We start from the raw sequence: 20,133 nt of genomic DNA, 5'->3' as shown, positions 1-20,133 counted from the left end.
GCCTTTTTTTAAAATGAGGTTCTTTAGCAAAAGCTTGGGAAATTTTATAGTATAACTGACAGGGCATGTACTACTTTACAGGGGCTGAGAGCTGAACCTGAAACACATCTCTGAGTTCATTTTGCAAATACAGCATCTGACCAAATTGCAGCTGTGGGCGACTCCAGACCCCCTTGCTGACGCCCAGGACTGCCAAAGCCATTCAATAAAGTAACTTGTGAGAAAGCTCCAAAAAAAGTTTGAGACATCGCTGGGGGAAAATGAAGGTTCAGTCAGTAAGTGAACACATTGCTGTAATATCTGTATTTAATCGGAAACATCCCTTAGAGGAAAAATAACCAGGTACAGATCCGTTAGAGAAGAAATAAATAATACCCACCATGCAAATCAACGTTCAAAAGAAATGCAAAAAGCACAGCCACAGATGCTTAGAAATGACGCCTGTTGTACGGGGAAGGGGGGTGATCCAGAAGCCGCTGACCGTGCTTACGGAAGCAGCACTGAGTTAGGTCCTCGTACAGTCGGCGTATGCCGTCATGGTGTTTCTGCTAAAATATATTTTGTAGAAATCATTTTCGTTAAGCCTCAAAGTAGTGAAAAATCTCAACAGGTTTTCTTTGCAGGTTTACATAGTCTCACACATGGAATTCACGTGGAGACCATAAAAGATGACTATTGACACCTAAATCGCCCAGCCTTCTAGGAGGTGGGGAGCGAGACTGGACACGGGCGGCCGCCCAGCTGTCGGAGCATCGCGGACGGTTCTGACCCGTGGAGCTCAGGGCTGGGGCCGCAGCCGCGCAGGTGCCCGCCTGCCTTGGGAAGAGTAGAAAACTGTAAACACGAACGCCTCCACGCGGCCGCCGCCTCCCCTTCTGAGGCTCTGCCCGCCGTGGACTCTGAACCTGACCCCAGGCCACTCGGTGTTCAAGTGATTTGGCTTCTGTGTGGTGTCCCGAGGAGCCCTCCAGGCCTGTCTATTCCCGGGGCTCAGACGCAGGGCTGCAGGACCCTTTTCCACGGAGGATCACATCAGCCAGTGAACAGGAACGAAGGAAAGAAGCCCCGGAGCGCCCGGCACCCACTCCCAGAGGGATGGGAGGGACCCGGCCGCCTGGTGGGCGGCACAGCAGCGCTGCGGGGAGGGCAGCTCTCGCCCCAAAGGCTCCCTCCACTCCGGCCCCAGGGCCAGACGTCAGCCAGCATCACATCCTGCCAGTCTGTGTCCTGCTAGGGCCGTTATCTTTTTCAAGAGAAGTAATCCTGCTTACTGATATGCAAGGGAGAGAAAGCCTGAACAGGAATAATCAATGTGAAGGCAAAAGACACCTGGTTTCTGAAACTAAATTCCAGCTACACTGGAAAACTGAACAGAGTTATCAGAGTGACAACTATTATGAAGGCGCCTTAAAAAGCCGACAGTTTTCTATGTAATCTTTAACGAATTTTGGCCAGCAATTTAAAACCCCCACATTATGATAATGTTGAATATCTTCTTCAAAAGTCAGTCATTAGAATGTACTAACTGCGTAGGGACTTCCGCTGGAATGTCTTTTAACAGGAAAAAACAAGTTTTCACATCATTCTTCAAAAATGTCTACTGACTAGTTTGTGATTAAAACAGCAAAAATAGATCTGGGTTTGCTTCTAGCTAGATTTTTTTGAGAAAAAAAAAAAATCACATCAGGAACATGCCTCTGTCGTTACCACTGTTGACAGAAACCTAATTTCTGATTATTCGCTCAGTCCTTGAAAAGCCAAATGTTAGCAAGGCTCTGACTCACCAGAAAACCCACACCATCTCCAAGTTGACTTGGTGGTAGAGTGTTTGGCTCTTTCTTCTCTTTGACTACTTCTCTGTTACTCGCATTTTAAATAATAGTCTTCTTTTGAAATAACAAGCCTCAGCTGTTTTCCCAGACATTGGAATGGAGACTAAACACTGCCTGAACCTTCAGGTACTGAAGGAGATGGAAACAGAGAAGACGTGGCCCCTTGTCTGACTCCTGCTAAAAAGATTACTTTCTTATTAATGTCTTAAAAAGCTGATAGGTTACAGGTTTCTTCAAAGGAAAACTGTACTCTGATTCCAATTCCCATTTAAGAGATGTTCACACGCTTTGGCCATCCCCAAGAGGCAGGCATGTTCCCACGAAAGATGGCCCTACAGGCAGTAAGATGTGTCAACACCAGGATGCCCTGGGATGTGGGGGCTCTGGCTCTGGCCCTGTCACTTGTCGCTCTATTACTTTGTTACTGATGTCATTTCCGACTTTGAAAAAAGCAAAGCTCAGAGTAACAGCTTACTGCCTAGTTACCAAGCGCCTTTAAGCATGTTTTAAATTCAGTGTCACAAGTACCCTTTGGAGGATTTAAGACTGAGAAAGGTCGACTCCACGGAACGTTCATGCATCTGTCCTGGGGCGGCACGGCATCGAGGCTTGGTGTTGACTGCGGCGGAGGCCTGGGCTGTGCTCCTGTCATCCTGACCTCTCTGCGGCTGCTCCCTCCTCTGTAAGATGGGGATGGTGACAGCACCTAAATGTTTAGCATGGTGCCTGCACACACTAGGTGCCACCGAAGCGCTGGATATAAAACAGCCAAACCATCGTGTGTGTCTGCGCACATGCTTTACAACGGAGGTGTGATCTCTAATTCCACCCTGGCCCACATTTCTAAGATCTGCAAAGCATGTTCACATGGTCCTGCAACTGGCCCTCAGTGACCCTTTGAGGCAGAACTTAAGTTTGCATCTTAACAGAGGAGCTGACTTCCGGGTCCAGTGGGAGGACCCTCCTCGGGCTCTTCACCTGAACGTGTGCTAAACTACCTCATCCTCCCACAGAAGACACGTTAGGACTGCACATCTCCCAAGAACTGAGCCAGAGTCTTCAGACCCCAGAAGACCAGGAAGAGAAAGAGCCTAAAGAAAAGCTGTAATCTGCCACCTTGGACACAGATGTGAGGACAGCGCTGGGCTCCCCAAGGAACACTCACCCGGCGTCTGGGAACTCTGGGCCAGGCTCACGGCTCCCTGAGGCTCCGCTCCAGCGCGTGGTGTGGACCTGACTCTGAGCTGCCCTAAGACACAGCTTTGGAAGGTGCAGTCATGCGGGGAGCTGAGCCACAGCTGAGCGTGAGCCGGGCGCCGCCTGAGAACACAAGATTGTTCGTCCCAACTCCACCGCTCGCCTTCCTGGTGTGGGTGACTGGGGTGTGGGGAGGGTATGCGTCCCGACGGTCTCACACCAGCCCCGGGCTGAGCTGTGCAGAATGGCTGGCCATCTCGCCCTGACCTGGTCATGCCCTGGAACCCTAGAGACTTCAGTGAGGTAGGTGGTATCAGCCCCATTTACAGGTGGGCAAACTGAGGCAGAGTGAAATGCAATAGCTCGCTTTTAATAACAGCATACAAAATCTGGAGACGCCCCAAAGTCGTCCCCTGTTCCCGGAGCCCAGCGCAAACCCTTGGAGCGCGCAGCATGGAAACGGATGGGAGAACAAGCCCCTCCTCCTCCCCCCCACCCCCCAGAGGATCTCTAACCATAGTCCTCCAGGAGCCCTTCAAATACTCCTGAGGACACAAACAGAGCAGCAGAGACCCAGCTGACAGCTTCCTCCCTTGAGGCAGGGGAAACGCTTCTGCTCTTGAGAGGCTCGTGGTTCTGAGAAGAGCACAGTGTGTCACCATCGATGGAAACCCCTCCAGCTGCAGCGAGGCCTGCCAGGCCACGTGGGAGCCAGCTCCTACTTGCCTCGGCGGCTGGTCTGAGACATGGGGCCAGCATGCCCTCTCAGAGGAAATAAGCTCTAGGGAACCAGGGAAGATGAGACACCTCCTCCCCTCCCCTGGCCCCAGAGGACGGAGGTTCTGCCTGGAACCTTCCTGGGAGGACGCTGACCCCACCTCGCAGTTTGGCAGGGACCCCACCCTCCTCCCGTCCAGCTACCAAGCCCTCCCGCCCACCCTCAGCACCCAAACTCTGCGGGTCACGCCAGCAGAGGTGCAGACGGGCTGCCCCCAAGTCGGAGGTGCGAGTGTTGATGATGCTCTTTGGCTGGAAGCAAAGGCCATTCTGGCAGGAGGGGGCCTGCCTGGACCCGGGCGCGGGCTGAGCTGTTCCCAGCCCAGGGCAAACCATCACACAGCCATGCTCCCCGCCCCCACCGAGTCCCATCTGCGACCAAGGGGTAAACTAGGGAGGACAGACGATCGGGACTAACTCAGATGCTGAAGGTCACTGGTACAGCGTCACAAAACCTGAAACCGCTTTTCCTTAAGTGTTGACAGTTTGACACACTGCGAGCCCCCGACCAGGTGTTCTCCGCCTACTGTCTGTCGGGACGTGAGCATCGGGTCCGGTGGGCTGGACTCTCGGGTGCTGGCGGCTCCTCTGCTCTCTCTTACGGCCTCCTGGCATCTCTGGTCCTCTCTGGGTGCAGAGGGTTCCCCAGAGATGGGCTGAGGGTGCCGGATGGGGGGCGCAGGGGCGGGAGCAGAGCCAGCGGGGAGGAGAAAGAGGCACTTCAGTTTGGGCTGGTGTTCGTGGAGTCGGCCCTGGCCCCAGGAGTCGAGCGGCCCCGCCCGGCTCCGGCTCCGGCGCTGGGTAGTCCCAGAAGACCCCAGTGGCGATGGACAGGTAGGCACTTGGCAGCACTCCCAGGACTGGGCAGGGCTGGGGGCTCCGCACACGGCTAGGTCATCAGGATGGGCTTCTGCCGTACCTCCAGGATGTCTAGGGTGGTAGGAGGGGGTGGGGAAGACGAGGAAGGTCACACCCCCAGCGCGCCATGGATGAAGGAAGCCCGCTACGTCTCTTCCAGTCCTGGAGGACCTGCAGTGCTGTGACCACCCTCTTTGTTACAGACGGGGAATGAATGGGCCTGCCGAGGCCACAGGGAACGGGGCTCACGCCGGCTGGCCTGACTCTGGAGCCACTGCCCCACACGGCCCTGCGGGCCGTCAGCAAGAGCTCTGCCTCCCCCCTCGAGGAATGCAGGCCTCTCAACGGGACAGGATGGGCGCCAGAGCACTGCCAACAGGAACACCTTTAGCGGCCACAGCTTTCCCAGAGGTCCCACCCAAAGTTAAAATCACCTGTGAGGATCCGATGCAGCGGCAAAGTGACATAGGTCAAGTGTGCATAGAGAAGGAAGCTCCCGTCCGTTCTGTTCAGCTTCAGCCAGGACCCGACCAGGGAGCGCCCCGTGCCGGACAGGGACCGGGACCGCAGGTTGGTGGCACTGTGCAGGTCGGCTGGCGGGGAGGAGGCCGGTCAGGCCCAGGCAGCGGGGAGAACACCTCCCACCCCAGGGGACTCCTCCCTGGCCCAGCGCGACCCTCTGCTGGGCGCCCGGTCGCCCTGGCCTGCAGAACCCAGCCCCCTCCCTGCCCATCCAGCCTGACCCACCCCTGTGGGCCCACCCCCCTGAGCGCTCCCTGACGGCCCCTTCTCTGTCCCGGAGAGTCTCCTCTGGGGGGTCTGGCCCCCCCGCCACACTGCGTCACCTCACTGCTTCCCTCTGGCCCCGTCTGTCACTGAAGCCATGGGGGTGAGGCTGGGATGAGCCGTCCCCATCACCCAGTCTGTGGGTCGCCCAGGGAGCTAGGCTGGGGGTTACGAGTGCTCTCCTGCTGGTGTGCAGTGAGCCGAGGTGAGACAGGCACTCGCCCAAGCTCACTCAAGAGCAGGTCAAGGCCAGGGCTGGCATCTCCTGGCCCTGGCCGGGGTCTCGTCCAGCAGGTCCTCTGCCTCTGGGTCCTGCCGGTCAGGACCGCTCAACGCCACAGCCCAGCTCCTCCCGACGGCTCCCCACCACTCTCGCGATGAACGCGACCCCACCCTCCCACCGCGTGGCTGGCTGACAGTGGGGCCCCGCGCGTGGAGAGAGCAGCGGGCAGGCGCAGGCCGGCTCGGAGGCACTGCAGACGGAGGGGGTGAGGACCCGGGCCTCTGAGACATCCGGGCGGGGACACCCAGGGGGCCGCCAGACAGACAGGCCCGGGCTCGGGAAGGAGGGCAGGTGAGCCCCGAGGGGACCGCAGAGAGCAAGGAAAGCCCCTGAGGGACCCCCTTGGGGTTCCAGAGCGACAGGGAGCTGGCCAGAGAAGGCACCGCATGGAGAAACGCCAGGGAGGGAGGTGACAGCACACGTGTGTGAACCAGGGAGCTCCTCTCACTCAGCAGGCGTCTCTCCCACCCCACCCGCTTGGCTGAACAGTCAGACCCGCAGGGCTGGGGGCTCCGCTAAGGTGGCCTCTGTTTGTCTGTCTGTGCACAGCTCCATCCCCAGCCGGGCGGGCTCTCTGGATGGGAAGGAGGGAAGGGAGAAGCCATAGGAGGGGCAGGGTCACCTCCCCCGTCGTCCTCCCGGAAGAACTCCTCGCTGTCGTTGGCCGAGTGAGATTTCTTCATCTCCGCGATCCGGTTCCGGGGCACCTTCCTCTTGAGGGATGGGGAGAAGAAGGCAGGCCGGTTGTTCCGCTCGGGAGTGGGGGGTGTGCTGAAGGAGGTCACCTGGGAACAAGGAGCGCGTCACCAGAGCAGCCCGCCAACCCGGGCTCCCGGTGCCCATCCGCCTCCCGCCCACCGAGGGCAGGCCAGCCTGGGGCTCGGCGGGCACTGGCCACCAGCTCTGCCCCGGGAGGGAGCAGGCTGCCCTCCTGCGGCATCAAACACGGGTCAGGGGGCGGTCAGAGCACAAAGCAAGGCTGGCTCAAGCGCCCGCCACGGCAACCACCCACGACACGGGAACCAGCATCAGCCCATCTGGCAGAGAAGAAACCAAGGTGGGACAGCGACCCGGATGTGCCCAAGGTCCCCCAGCGGATGGTGGCCACACCGGGTGGCAGCCCAGGTTCTCTGCTCCTAAAGCCACTTTCTTCACCCTCATTTCCCCCCTCAGCTGCTATGTGCCATCCCCCTCCCGGCATCCTTTCCCAGAAGCGCAGCGGCCGAGGGGTCCCTGCCTCCACCTCCCCCTCTCCTCTCTTCCAGCCACACTGCCAGTCACCAACCATTCTCCACACCCACTCGGGGCAGCACTAAGGACAGACAGGCACATGACAGCGGTCCCTGCCCTCAAGGAGCTCACAGTCTGCTGGGGGCCAGAGACCCGAAAGTGACAACCACAGACCAGATGTCGGTTGTTGAGACAGATAAAGGGGAGTACAGGATACAGGGGAGCACAGGGGCAAAAGGAATCAACAGCCTGGGAAATCAGGAAAGGCTTCCTGGAGGAGACGCTGCTCGAGCTGGGTCTTGAAGGACGAGTAGGAGTTCGCTAGGTGAAGAAGGGGGGGAAGGGCGTTCCAGGCAGAGGGAACTTGGCCCATCTCCTCCCTCCTCCCCATGCAAACAAGAATCTGAGGAACAAGACGAGCCGGGCTGAGACTTCGGGAGCCCCATCAGCCTCCTCGTCACGGCTCCGACATCCACCAGAGTCCCGGCGGCCGCTGGGCTCCAGTCGGTCCTCCCACAAGCCGGGGAAGGTTTTAAAAGATAAAAAACAAACACCAGAAACCACAATACACACAGAGTCTGCATTTGTCACACACTGGTTACATATGACCCCTCTGGAAAGGGGGACAAGTGACAGTGAGCACAGAGGTGGGGGCCCGAGCAGTCCTGGGGGGTCAGGGCCTGCCACGGATGGTGCGTGATCCTGCAAGCCCCGCCCCTTGACCCCAGGCCTCCCTGCTACTACGGGCCGGGGGCTTTCCCAGGCACCGTCGCCTGCACCCCCCGCAGCCACCCTGGGAGAGAAAGATCATCACCCCATTTCATAGATGGGAAAATCAAGGCCCGGGCAGTGACCTGTCTGTAGTCACTCGGCAAACCAGTGGCTGCAACTGGCACCCAGGTTTGTCCAGCCCAGCCCAGGCCGCATCTTCACAAGGACTTTCACATACACATTTGTTAGGGCCTCCGTGGGCAATTTAGGACCAAGGAGGAATACTAGCTCCTTATCTCAACTGTAAACCACCTCCACTCCCAAGACAACAGAGGCCCCTGCCTGGAATTCTCACCCATCGTCACAAAAAATAGCACTTATTGTTTCTGTTCCGCTTATAAAACACATTCACTGCAGAATATTCAAATCAAAAAAAGACATAAAAAGAGAAAGAAAACCGCCGTCTGAGCACCCGGAGACGTGCATGGCGAATGTGACTTTACAGAATGGAAAGCGCAGCCAGTGCGCTCCCTCGCCTCTAGCACGCCAGCAGTGACGCGCAGGTCACATGCTCAGGAGCCGTTTTCCCCAGCGGATCGGCAGCTGTCCCTCCAGTGGCTGTGACCCGAGGGCCCCAGCTGATGTGCAGCGGCTCCTCTGAGCCCTCAACACCTCAGGAGGCAGGTGTTTTCACCCCATTTCTGGATGAGCAAACTGAGGCTCAGAGAGAAGAGGCCAGTCCCAGATCACCAAGCAGCAGCGCCTGGACTCCAGCCCCGCAGCAGCACCTCTCCTGGAGATGCCTCTGGCGTGCCACCCTCATCCGGGACCCCCGGCTCTGAGCAGCCCCCTCTAAAGACCCAAGTGGGGCAAAGCAGCCAGCAGGCTAGAGACTTTCTCCTGCATGAGCCCTGGGCCCCCTGGAAGCTCTGGGAACGAAGTGGCCACTGACTTCAGCGTCCCACCCCAGGGGAAGGACGGTGCCCTAGAAAGAGCAGGACTCAAAGGCTCGGTGCTATCACGCGAGAGCGGTGTGACCTGGGACAGGGCAAGGCCACCGGGCAAGCCCGGATCCCCAGGCCTGCAGACAGGAAAGCTCGGGTCCACCGAGGCAGGCGCCAGGACCCTGGACACAGAGCCCCGCCGCACTGGCAGCTCAGGGCCCAGGCACTAACCTGCTGTGCAGCCCTGGGCAAGTCACCTTGCCCTCTCTGAACCTCAGCCTCCACCCCAGAGAGGTGGGGACGATGATGCCTACCTCACCGGGGGCCGTGGCAGGCAGACGGTGGGAAGCGGATCTGAGGGGCGGGAGGCCCCTCCCCGCGCTGCGCAGCCCTTACCCGCTCGTGCATGGGCGAAGCTGGACTGGAGTCCTCTTCGGTCCCGCAGGGGGACGTGTCACCAGTGGACACACGGCTGACCGCCATCTCAGCGTGGCCCTTGCCCTGTGGCCCCTTCATGCGCACAAACTCCATGTTGTTGTACTTGTAGAAGCCAAATGACATCTTCTGCGCCATGCGGGCCGCCACACTCACCTGCGGGCAGGTGGGGGAGGCCTGAGTCAGGCAGGGAGGGCTGCCTGCTCCCTGGGGGCGCGAGCAGCCCCATGACCCTCCCTCGCGGAGCAGGGCTGCCTGCCCACCTCCAGGGGCCAAGCCCGGCTGCCCTGGCTCGCCCGCGCTCGGGATCCCTGTCAGCCCATTGATCGGGCCCCCCGCGGGGCCAGCACAGGCTGGGGACAGAGCCCCAGCCCAGGAGCCCTGAGACCACCTCCCACGCCCCTTCCTCCCAGGTTCCAGAGAGAGCACATCCTTGGGACGGTGCTCAGCTGTGGGGGAGCAGTCCGTCCACCTGGACTCCCCTCCCCACCATCCACGCAGGCGCCAATCCCAGGAGGGCTTGCCCTCGGGGGCTGGAACGGGCCGAGACATGCTGTAAAGAGCACAACGTGACGCAGGCCCTGAACCTCCTAAGAGGGGCCCTGGGGGGCTGCAGGCGCTCCGAGGAGGGGCAGGTGCAGCGCAGGGCTGGACGAGGACTGGGGGGCTGTGGGGTGCTCTCCCCTGGGCCCCAGGCCTGTCCTGCACTCACGCGGTTGTCGTACACCTTCTTGAGCGCCTCATAGCGGATGGAGCCCTGGAAGATGACCCCTTGGAACGTGTTGGTTTTGTCACTGGCCACCAGCTCCACGCAGACCATCTCTCCTTCCCCCACGGTCATGTCGCTGAACACCTGGAGTGGGGCGCGGAGGAGACGGGGACACCACCCGTCAGCCGCCCCCCACGCCAACCACAGCCCGGCTCCCAGCCCACCACCCCCTCACCCACCCAGGGCGGGCTGCTTGGGGACCTCCAGGTGAGAGCACTGAGCCACAGACGTCAAGGCCCCGGGCCTCCCACTGCTCCACTGAGTCGCGCACGGGACGGGGGACAGCCTACCCGCGGGGCAGGAGCCGCTGCTACAAGGGGGTGGGGGCCCATAACCGTGGCTCTGGGACCGGAAGAGGACGCGCCCCCCAGTGGCCACTGGGAGGACACTGTCCCTCATCACTCCTCATGCCAGGGAGTTCAACAGCTCACGGGGACTGTCTGGCCTGCTTTCTAGATCTCCTCCAGCCCGGCTGCGGGCACTCACCCCACCCGCCCCACCCCTGCCCCAGGCTTCAGGGCTTGTGTGCAGACCACCCACCCACCAGCGGCAGCCTGCAGGGACCTGACACCCCGCCCTGGGGGCCGGTATACAGGCCGAGCTCTGAGGTCAGGCTCAGGTTCAAATCCCAGCTCTGCTGCGGAGGAGGGCACTTAGCCCCCGAGGCCAAGATGCCTCAAGACACCAATCACATGGAGAAGAGCCCTGAAACACACGCCCCCTTCTTCGTGAGTCCTCCCAGGGCCCCGACCCCCTCTGGTGGGCACCAGCCCTGCTGTCAGGGCCTCGCCAGGGGACGGGGCCTGGACAGGAGCTGGCAGGGTCGCAAGTGGGACGCAGTTGGGTTCCCGGCACCCCGCATTTCCTGGTCAGGTCACCTGCTTTGGGCCCGTTTTCCCAACCTCAGAATAGAAGCCTGGTTCAGATAACTTCCAGAGCCCCACCCATCTCGGACCTCCTCGGATCCCGAGGTGTGGAGGCCCTGATGTTGAGTTTAAGGGCAGGAACGACTCCCCCTGCCCGGGCAGCAGTCTCTGTGGGAGGTTACAACGCCTTCTCCCAGCCACGAGCGCTTTGATCTTTCAACCCTGACGCTCATTTTACAGATGAGGACACCGAGGCTCAAAGCCAGGTGGACTCACTCGCCCTGCGTCAGACAACAGGAAGAGCGGGAGCCCAGCCCAGCACCCGCCGCCTTTCTGAAGGCCTGTGAGGCCTGAGCGAGAAGCGTCTCACACCCCCTGAGGAGGGGGAGCCAGAGGGAGACGGAGCCCACCTCCTCGAAGCTGTCGATCATGAAGAAGATGTTGGGGTAGCTGATCTTGGATTCTTCCCCTTTGCTGTCCATGGGATGTTTACTGGGGGATGCGAACACTTGCTGGAAGAAAGGAGATGTGAAGGGCCAGTGAGGCCCCTGCCCCACATCCAGACCCGGAGCGCCTCCGTGGGGTGGAGTGTGTTGTCCAAGGTGTGGGTCACCGTGGTCACACGGCCCAGAGCCAGGCCACGGCCAAGGGAGCCGCTCGGGAAGGAGCTGTCTGGGCTGACCTGGTTCAGGGCTCCTGAGCGGGGCTAGGACCTGGGGGCTGCACGGATTTCTGGAGTCAGGCCCTCACCTCGGGGCAGGGACGTGAGGAGGGGGACTTGTCTCCCAAAATACACACTGTGCGGCCAAGGGGCTCACCTGGGATTTCTTCTTATGAATGTGGATGTCGCCCCCCTCCGCACGTGTGCACACAGCACATGTCACCATGTAGTCCAGCTGCAAGAGAGGGCAGGACAGGGGGTGTGGAGGAGTCTGCTGTCCCTCGGAGCCTTCCGACAGCCCCCCACCTGGAGCCCTGGCCCACGGCACCCCGTACCTTCTGCAGGATGAGGTTCAGGCAGACGCTCTCCTCCCAGTCGATGTCAGGGTCCCCGAGGCCCGGCAGCTTCTTGGAGTCCCGCCGGTACACCTCCACCTCCACCTCGGGCTCGGCCTCAGCCAGCTGCGGGGCCCGGGGCAGGAATGAGTCCTGGCCCCACGGGGCATCCTCTCCCTCACCACTGCACCAGCCAGGTGTGAACGCAGACGTGGACGCCAACCTCTCTCCTGGGCTCGCTAGCTACGCGACCCAGCGTTCGCCAAGAACTCAGCCTCCGAGGTCGTCCCTCGGGTGCTGACGCAGGGTGGCGGAACCCAGCATTCGGTGCCACCTACACTCTTGCTCCTCACCTCGCCTAAGGCTGCCTGCCCACCCGTCCACTCTCCACCACCGGCCTAGCACAGGAAGCCCTTGGGTTGCTATGGCGACCGGGTACCAGCTCGGCTGCAGGATGAGGAGGGGTGGGGAGGCAGCCCGGGCTCGCCGCAGAGAAACCGCAGTGCGCAGGCGTTGCAGCAGGGCCCACGGCACGCCTGCCAAGGGCTTTCCTGCCTGTCCTTTTGAGCAGTGGGGGCAGAGAAGCTGCCTGGGAACGGCTGTGTGGTCTCCCTACTCCCCGTCCCTGTCCACCTCGTACCCCCAGGCCTGTGGGGTCTCCCCACATCGCTGCCCGCTGGCTGCCTTCCAAGCATTACAGGCAGACACGACATGGCCCACCCTGGCCGGGCACCGTCATACGTGTGTCTGGCACACCCCTCCTGCTCTGCACGTGACAGTCCCTCCACACGCACGTCCTCAGGCCACTGTTGTCCCCTCTCTCTGTCCTAAAACAATCTGGCCAGATGTCACCTCCTCCTCTTTGTGGGTCCCCAGGCAACACCATTCTTCCCACCATCACAGCACCAACTGCTCCACGCGCCACTGGCTGTGCTGTCTGTCCGTCCCAGCAGACCGGGGGCTCCCCCAGGACGAGGCCAAGTCTGAGTCATTTTGTGCTCCCAGTGCTGCGATAGAGGCGTCTGTACAGAGCTCACGGGAGGTGTTCGATGGAACATTCCGGCACATGAACAGCTAGACTGCCGCACGCTTGCAAGGACTCAGGCTCCCCTCACTGACCTCAACACCCCCTGACCTTCAGGAGAGCTCGCACACAGCCCCGGGCCTCCTGCTCCAAACTCCTCAGTCCTGAGTCCAGGGTCCTCTCCCCGAAAGAAAGAGCCCTCGTCTGCCCGTTCCTTCCACCTCACAGCTCAGCCGCTCTGGGGAATTCAAGGCCAAGTTGGGCTAAGAAAACCCGCCCTGACCAGAGCCATGGCCTCTCCAGGCATCGAAATCCACAGCTGACAGTCTCAGATGCGCCCGGTCCTTACTGGAGCCTATGGTCTCAACACACTGCCTCTGAGAAAACACCAAGACTTTGCAAAAAAAAAAAAAAAAACCTATCTTCTGCAATCTGAATCCCAGCAGATGCCAACAGGCCAGAGAGGTGGGGGGGCAGAAGCCAGAGCCCACAGTCCTGCCACCTCCCGGCTGTTAACTCTCGGGCGGGGTGCTCCCCGATTCCAGCCTCCTCGCGGGCAAACCACAGCGGGAGGAATGCCCACACCCCCAGAGCTGTGCCAAGGACAGAGGGGAGCGTGCCCATCGCAGGGGAACCTGGCTGTGAGGCTCCCGAGACACGCACCACCCTCCGCACCAGGGGACGCGTGTGGGCAGGTCACACAAACCTCTGGCCCCCCAGGTGTGTGCAATGGGATGGCCTTTAACCTGGCCCCTCTCCCAGAAGAGGCTGAGCCCCAGAGAGGGGCTGACCTGATAAGGTCACAGGGCCAGTCGGGGGAGATGACGCCGGACGGGAAGGGCGGGCGTGGTGACCAGGGGCCACGGGGACCCAGGCCAGGCTCCTGAGGGGGCCGGGCTCCAGATTCCTCCACCAGTACCTGCCCCCAAATGCCACCGCTTCAGCCCATCCACACTGAGCGTGGCTCGGGTCCTCCCCAGCACCAAGGCCACGTGGCGAGGCCGCCACAGCCTCTGGTCACCAGATCCAACGGCCCGTCCCCTTCTCACACTGCAACCCCGCCGCCCGCCAGCCTTCCAGAGCCCCCACCTCTCCGGCCAGTCACTCAAGTCTCCAGCTGGTCTCTCCCATGTCAGGCTGGCTCAGGGCTCTGTCCTAGGCCTCTATGACTGTTCCTCCCCCAAGGCTCCCTCCTCTTGCGCCAGGCTGGGACCTGGGACCCTTTGCAGCAGTGCTGCAATGCTTGCACCTGGACACACCTCTGCCCGAGCAACAAAATACAAAGAAACTATATGGGACCAAAAATAACTGCTTGCAAGCACAGTCAGGGCAAATTCTGGACAAAAGATACAAAGAGACCAAAAAACCCAACCGCCCCATTTGAAGAGCCTGCGCGTGCCCCCTGCACACACCAGCACCTAAGGGGTGGGCAAGCCACCTAGGCCACCCCTCCAGCCCAACCCCTGGACACACCGCTACGCTCACCCCACAGAAGGAACAAGCTCGGCCCTGCCCCCCCAGGGAAGGACTGAGCGAGGGAACCTGTTACTTGTTCTCACCCCCTCCTGCTACAGCAGGGACCCCAGTAAAGCCCTGCCTGAGTTTCCTGTCTGGCCTCTGATCCGCTTCTGTTGATTAAGGAGGCCAGGAGCCCTCGTGGGCAGCACACAGGCCCCCAGCAGCCACCTGAACACGCGGCGCCGCCACGTGCTCAGGCCCCCGCGTGCCGCCCGCCCCTCTGCTGGGCAGCACCCTCCCCTTCCCTCAAGGCTCACCGCACCAGGGCGGCCTCCGCGGACCACCCCCCCCTTCTGGTCACTCGTTACCACTCAGTGCTGGCTCCACAGGATGCACTTCGGGGTCCCAGTGCCCCCGGCCCCAGTGACAACGCACTCACACGGCCAGCTGCTGCAGACACCAGATGGACACCAGAGGACCCTGGCCCACCTCTGGGTCTTCCTGCACGTCACGCAGCCTGACCAGACCAGCCACATGGCCGCTGGCACCGCAAACCATGCCTCCTCTGCAGCAGGCACCAGGCCTGTCCATTTGCAGAAAACCCATCACAGGTCAGGCTCAAAGAGCAGGCACGTGGCAGGGAAGGCGAAGCCCCGCTGCAAAGATCTGGCTCCCACGGCCCTTCCGTTTTTGTGTATTTAAAGGAAAACAATGTGTTTCCATGTTGGGCATAGAGGTTGCTTAAACATTTCACAAAATACTAAATAATGCTTCTGCAAAACATGCCAAGTTCGTTCTACCAACTCCTCTACACACTTAAACTTAGCAGCTGAAACACCTGGGGAGACTCATTTCACCTGTGAGCCCTCCGTTTCCTCTTCTGTAAAAAGGGGATAATAACCCTTGCCCCTGTTGGGAAGACACAACAAGATCCAGAGGCAGAGGGCTCAGCGCCACGTCAGGCGCGTGGTGAGGCCCTGGGGCTGGTAGGCAACAGCACCACCACCAAGCTGGGTCACCTGCCTGCCGCCAGGGAGGACCCCAGCCCTCTGGGCTCAAAATCTTTGCTCTCCCATCTATTTATTAATTATGAGATGCTGGCCAAATCACCCAGCCTCTAGACGTGTTTCCTCCCAGGTACCAGAGTGATAATAATCGCCGCTTTCCAGGACCGTGGTGAAGATTAACAACGTCTACATGAGCCCAGCGAGTCCCACCATCAGGCGTGGGTGTGACTGTCCCCGCACCGTTCCTGGCACCTGGCAGGTGCTAAATGCACACCGTGCTCCCCTCCTGACACGCACAAGGACTGCAGGCAAGCCCCACTCGCACGCCAAGAGCAGACCCTCAGGGAGGCTTGGCTGGGCCCCGAGGGGCCACTCACCTTCCTCCCGTCGATGGTGCCCTCACTGCCCGTGTACGCCAGCTTCCGGCGCACGTAGAAAAGCATGTCGTCCTGCCGCGGGGCCCACTTCTCCATGAAGTAGGTGGAGAACATCCAAGTCCAGAAGACAATGCGGTCATCCTTGAAGGACCCTGCACAGGGAGGCCAGAGAGGCGTAGGAAGGATGGTCAACCTGGCCCCAGCCCCATGACCTTGGCCAAGCCCTGACCCTGTCCCCCTCCCCAACCTCCACTTATGTGTCTGGTCAGAAATCGGTCAGGGCCCTGTGACGTTCAGAGCCCCCTTTTCCCTCACACCCCCCACCGCAGGGCACCCAAAGAGGCTCAAGGACACCTCCCAGGAGGCCCGATTCCTCCACCCAGCGGCGGCCGAGAGCCCCACAGCACAGCAGGCTCCAGCCGTGGACGAATCAGCAGCTTCGGGGAAGCAGGACCGAGTCAGAGGGAACCTCAGGGGCAGGCTGTCTGGCTGGGAGCCCGGAGGGCTGAGGAGGGGAGAACCGTCAGGCAGGCACCTCCCCGCCCCCCAACCCCAGGCTTCGGCAGCTCCCACTTAAGAGAGAATCCGACTTAAAGGAACAGCTGCCCCTTTGCCAAGCAGTCTCAGCTGCAGGCAGGAAGCAGGGAGGACGTCCAGCCCCACCCTTGCCCCGGCACCGCGGAGCCTTTCAGCACAGCAGGCTGACTCTCGTTTTTAAGACAAACAGTATTTCTTTAGGATAAATCTTCACGGTACTCTTTCCCACACAGGGAGAAAAAGCCCAGAGGCTCTGGTAGGAAGGACTGAATTTCCACTCCAGCCCTGCACGTGCCACGTGACAGCGGACAAGCATCGTGTCCCCTCTGACCCCGGTTCCTGGGGGTGAACACACTGAGACCACGGCGTGCAGAGCCCGCACCAGACACACAGCGGGACCCACAAAGTTGGGCGTCTAGACAGAGCCAATAAAATTCCAAGAGATGCTGCAGAGCTGTTTCTTAGAAACCCAAGATAGTAGATTGTTGCTGGTTTCTTTGTCTCTTCTCCCGAAACTACTTTACCACCATGACCGAGTCCTCACACTTGGGTGCTGGATGGACCTGACCCGACCCTGCCCTTGGAGGCAGGAACCTGGAGGCCCCCGATGTGGGGCCCTCCATCGTCCTCACAGGCGGTTCAGGGGCTGGCCAGGCCCCCCCACTTGCAGCCCACACCCCCTCCTCCAGGGGGTCAGCCATCAGGCTCTGGAAGACTGAGCTGCAGGCGGAGAACCCCAGCCTTGGTTTACGTCACCACGACCAAAGACCCAGGGCTCCACGCCAGCTCCTGCCCTCCGCCCTCTGCCGGGCTGCCGTGGGCCATCTGCAGCCCATCCACTCCCACGCCCTGTCTGGCTCCCATGGGAGGAAAACAAAAGGGGGCTCATCAGCCAGGGATCTGGGTCAGCGAGCCTGATTAAGACAAAGGTCACCCATCAGCTTCGGGGGCAGAGGCCAGAAGAGGCCACCGGACTGCGAGCTGTGCGCCCACGCTCGCAGGTGCCAGGTGGAATGGTGCTGCTCCCATCATTCCACATCTCTGCCCAGACATTCCTGCCACACTTTGACAACAGGCGACGCCCAATCCACGCCCCTTCGGATCCCTGCAAAATTAGGCAAAGGGACCGTGTTATTCCTAACAAGACAAGAACTCTCCCGTGACTTCGTTTACCCTCAGCTCCCAGAGCCCAGCAGAAGGTCTTTCAGGTGAAACGCTCAAAGACTGCCCACGCCAACTGCTTCCTGGTCCCGCGGGGGATACAGCACCAGCTCTGGTCTCGACAAGCAGTGGGTTAGGGCTCGAAATCCCACCACCTGCCCCAGTGAAGTACAAGTTCGCCATCAGCATCACTCAGGGTCAAGCGCTGCCCCTCTCGGGCGCTCTCCTTTCATTCTGCAAGCGGAAGGAGCCTGTGGTACCTCGGGCACCCAGACGGCTATACTTTGTTACACATTTGCCATGCTGAGCACCAGGCAGAGCTACGCAGGTCACTGCACTAAACTCGGCCCGTTCTGTTACGACTACTGCTTGGTTCACAGAAGAAACTACCTCGCAAGAGGTTAAAAAGGAGCCCAAGATCACAGGGCTGGAAACCGCGAAGTCCTCAGACCTGTCAGACCCCACGCTCAGGCTCTCGGAAAATGTGAGGCGTGGGACCCAGGCAATGAATGCAAAGCGCTCAGCAGGCAGCTGGCAGCCCCCGGAGCACCATGGGGGAGGGGTTCTGGCGCTGGGGGAGGATGAGGGCCTGCACGCAGGAGCGGAGTGCTGGAGCCGGCAGGAGATGCACGCCACTGTGCTCTCTAGGATTCCACGTGCCCCCAGGCCTAGCCCAGCAGGGGCCACACAAGGAGTCCCATTTCCCTGCTTTAAATGCTGAAAAATCACTTTCTTCACAGCTCATCCAGGCCAGTTCGTGAGGGAGTCTGCAGGCCCCAAGAGTCTGAAGCAGACTGCCTGCCAGGACGCCCTCCTAACACAAAGGCTCAGCTCACACAGGGGCTGCCGGGGCCCTGTCCAAAGGTCACCCTGGGGCGGCGCCCCCACCCCGATGGGCCACTCCCAAACATCTCAGAGGGGGTCGGGCCACCCGTGTGCTTCCAACTGAAATTCCGTCAGAAAGGCCGCTGGGCGCCACACACAGGTCCCTCCCCGCTCACTCGAGCCCCCGGCCCCGGCTGGCACCACTGCCCTGGAATTCACCGGCTGCCCCTTCCACTCCCACCCAATGGTCTGCCCTCCACACCAGCTATAGGGTCTTTATTTAAAGATTGTTTCCTGCCCTCCTTAGAACCTTCCCATGGAATTCAGAATAAACGCCAAGGTTCGGAGGAAGCGCTGCTCAGCAGCCCAGCTGGCCTCTTGGGAATGAGGGGCGGGGGCCCGTCGTCCCCCTCCAACTCTCTGTCCCGGGGCCTTTGCACAGGCGGCTCCTTCCTGTCACTCCAGCTGCAGCTTAGAAGGCACCTCTTCAGAGAGCCTCTCCAGACTCCACATTAAATGTGCCCCCAGGGGCTTCCCTGTCACCTCATCTTGTTTTACTGCCACTGTCACCACTGGTGTTTCACATCTGTTTGCTGTCTGTACCCCCCTGCACGAAAGCATCTCAGGAGGAGGGACCCGTCTTGATGAGCAACAGATTTCAGTGCCCAGAACAGAGCCAGGCACACAGCAGGCACTCGGCACACGCTGCGCCAATAAATGGGTTACCCCAACTCAGCAGGGAACGGGTGCAGTGAGGCGGGTGACTGGCTCAGGTGACCTGAGGCCTCAGTGCCCCACACAGGGCACGGGGCACGGACTCGCCACTTTATTTCAGTCACAAGGGCCCTGACTTAAGAAAGATCTTCCAAAGATGTCCCAAAACCACATGACACAAGGGCTGAAGCCCCCTCACCTAGCTGGCCCAGGGCTCCACGCCACGGCTCCACAGGTGGGCGGGCCTGTCACGTGTGCTGAGAAGGCACCTGGGCGCCCAGACTGGGCCCACCCCCACCCCGCCTTCCTGAGCACCTGTGGCCCGGCACGCCCGGCACATGCGGGCTGGGAGACCCGGCGCCAACCTCCGAAAGGAACAAGGGGGCCAGAAGTTCACTGTCAGCTGTGGACACCACACAGACGTTACCATCAGCGTCACTATTTCAGTACCGACGACAAACTCAGGAGGAAAAAACTCTACTCTCAGGGAAACCCCCACACACCCACCTCTCTCACCCGTGAGGAGCGGAGAGGCACCCGGACGGATGCCAGAACCATCGCCAGGAGTGGCCACGGGCCCCAGCTGAGACACGGGCGGAACGGACGGGCAGACCACGGCCACCCCCAGGACACCCAGTGTAGAGCAAGAAGAGAAACCGCAGGGCGCAGGAGCTGCCCCAACCCCAAACACTCAAAACCCCCCTTATGCCCAAGAGCAGCACCACTGAAATCACAAGGGACATGAAAACCAGGGCAGGGAGGTTCACGATAAACAACTAACATCCACATAATAAAGAATTCAAGGGTTTCCCTGGTGCCGCAGTGGTCAATAATCCGCCTGCCAAGGCAAGGGACACGGGTTCCATCCCCGCTCCAGGAAGATCCCACGTGCCGCGGAGCAACGAAGCCCGTGCGCCATAACGACTGAGCCTGCGCTCTAGAGCCCATGAGCTACAACTACTGGGCCCACACGCCACAACTACTGAAGCCCATGCCCTAGAGCCCGTGCTCCACAACAAGAGAAGCCACCGCACTGAGAAGCCCAAGCACTGCAACGAAGAGTAGCCCCCATTTGGCATAACTAGAGAAAGCTCGTGCGCAGAAGTGAAGACCCAATGCAGCCAATAAATAAATCAATAAATTTATTAAAAAAAAAAAAAAGAATTCACATCATGGCAAGTTATGAAAGAAAATGCATAAGACCTCAATAGATAAATGGGTAAAACATCAAAAGAGGTAACTACCAAAAAGGAAACACACCCAACTTAACAAAAATGTGGGAAAATATCAATCTCACTAATAATTAAAAACTCACATTGAAAGAGCGAGTTGTCATTTTTGGTTTT

General features: G+C 60.1%; 1 protein-coding gene across 3 annotated transcripts in view; it reads right to left on the bottom strand.

Annotated features, from left to right (window-relative positions):
- Window positions 1-288: 288 nt before the first annotated feature.
- KIAA0930 (KIAA0930 ortholog) overlaps window positions 289-20,133 on the bottom strand; it is a 39,653-nt gene continuing 19,808 nt past the window's right edge. For all 3 annotated transcript variants that reach the window (XM_057741956.1, XM_057741958.1, XM_057741957.1), the window contains exons 2-10: window positions 15,551-15,702; window positions 11,685-11,810; window positions 11,507-11,584; window positions 11,099-11,200; window positions 9,766-9,906; window positions 9,015-9,209; window positions 6,356-6,518; window positions 5,099-5,257; window positions 289-4,736 (exon numbers count right to left, since the gene is read on the bottom strand). In XM_057741956.1, the coding sequence (XP_057597939.1) occupies window positions 4,696-4,736; window positions 5,099-5,257; window positions 6,356-6,518; window positions 9,015-9,209; window positions 9,766-9,906; window positions 11,099-11,200; window positions 11,507-11,584; window positions 11,685-11,810; window positions 15,551-15,702 (1,157 nt within the window). In that variant the 3' untranslated portion in view covers window positions 289-4,695. The remainder of the gene's footprint in view (window positions 4,737-5,098; window positions 5,258-6,355; window positions 6,519-9,014; window positions 9,210-9,765; window positions 9,907-11,098; window positions 11,201-11,506; window positions 11,585-11,684; window positions 11,811-15,550; window positions 15,703-20,133) is intronic.

Source organism: Hippopotamus amphibius, chromosome 7 (genome assembly GCF_030028045.1).
Source record: "Hippopotamus amphibius kiboko isolate mHipAmp2 chromosome 7, mHipAmp2.hap2, whole genome shotgun sequence".
Lineage (NCBI taxonomy): Eukaryota > Metazoa > Chordata > Mammalia > Artiodactyla > Hippopotamidae > Hippopotamus > Hippopotamus amphibius.
The sequence above is the reverse complement of the archived record's forward strand: the minus strand, read 5'-3'. Positions and strand labels throughout refer to the sequence as shown.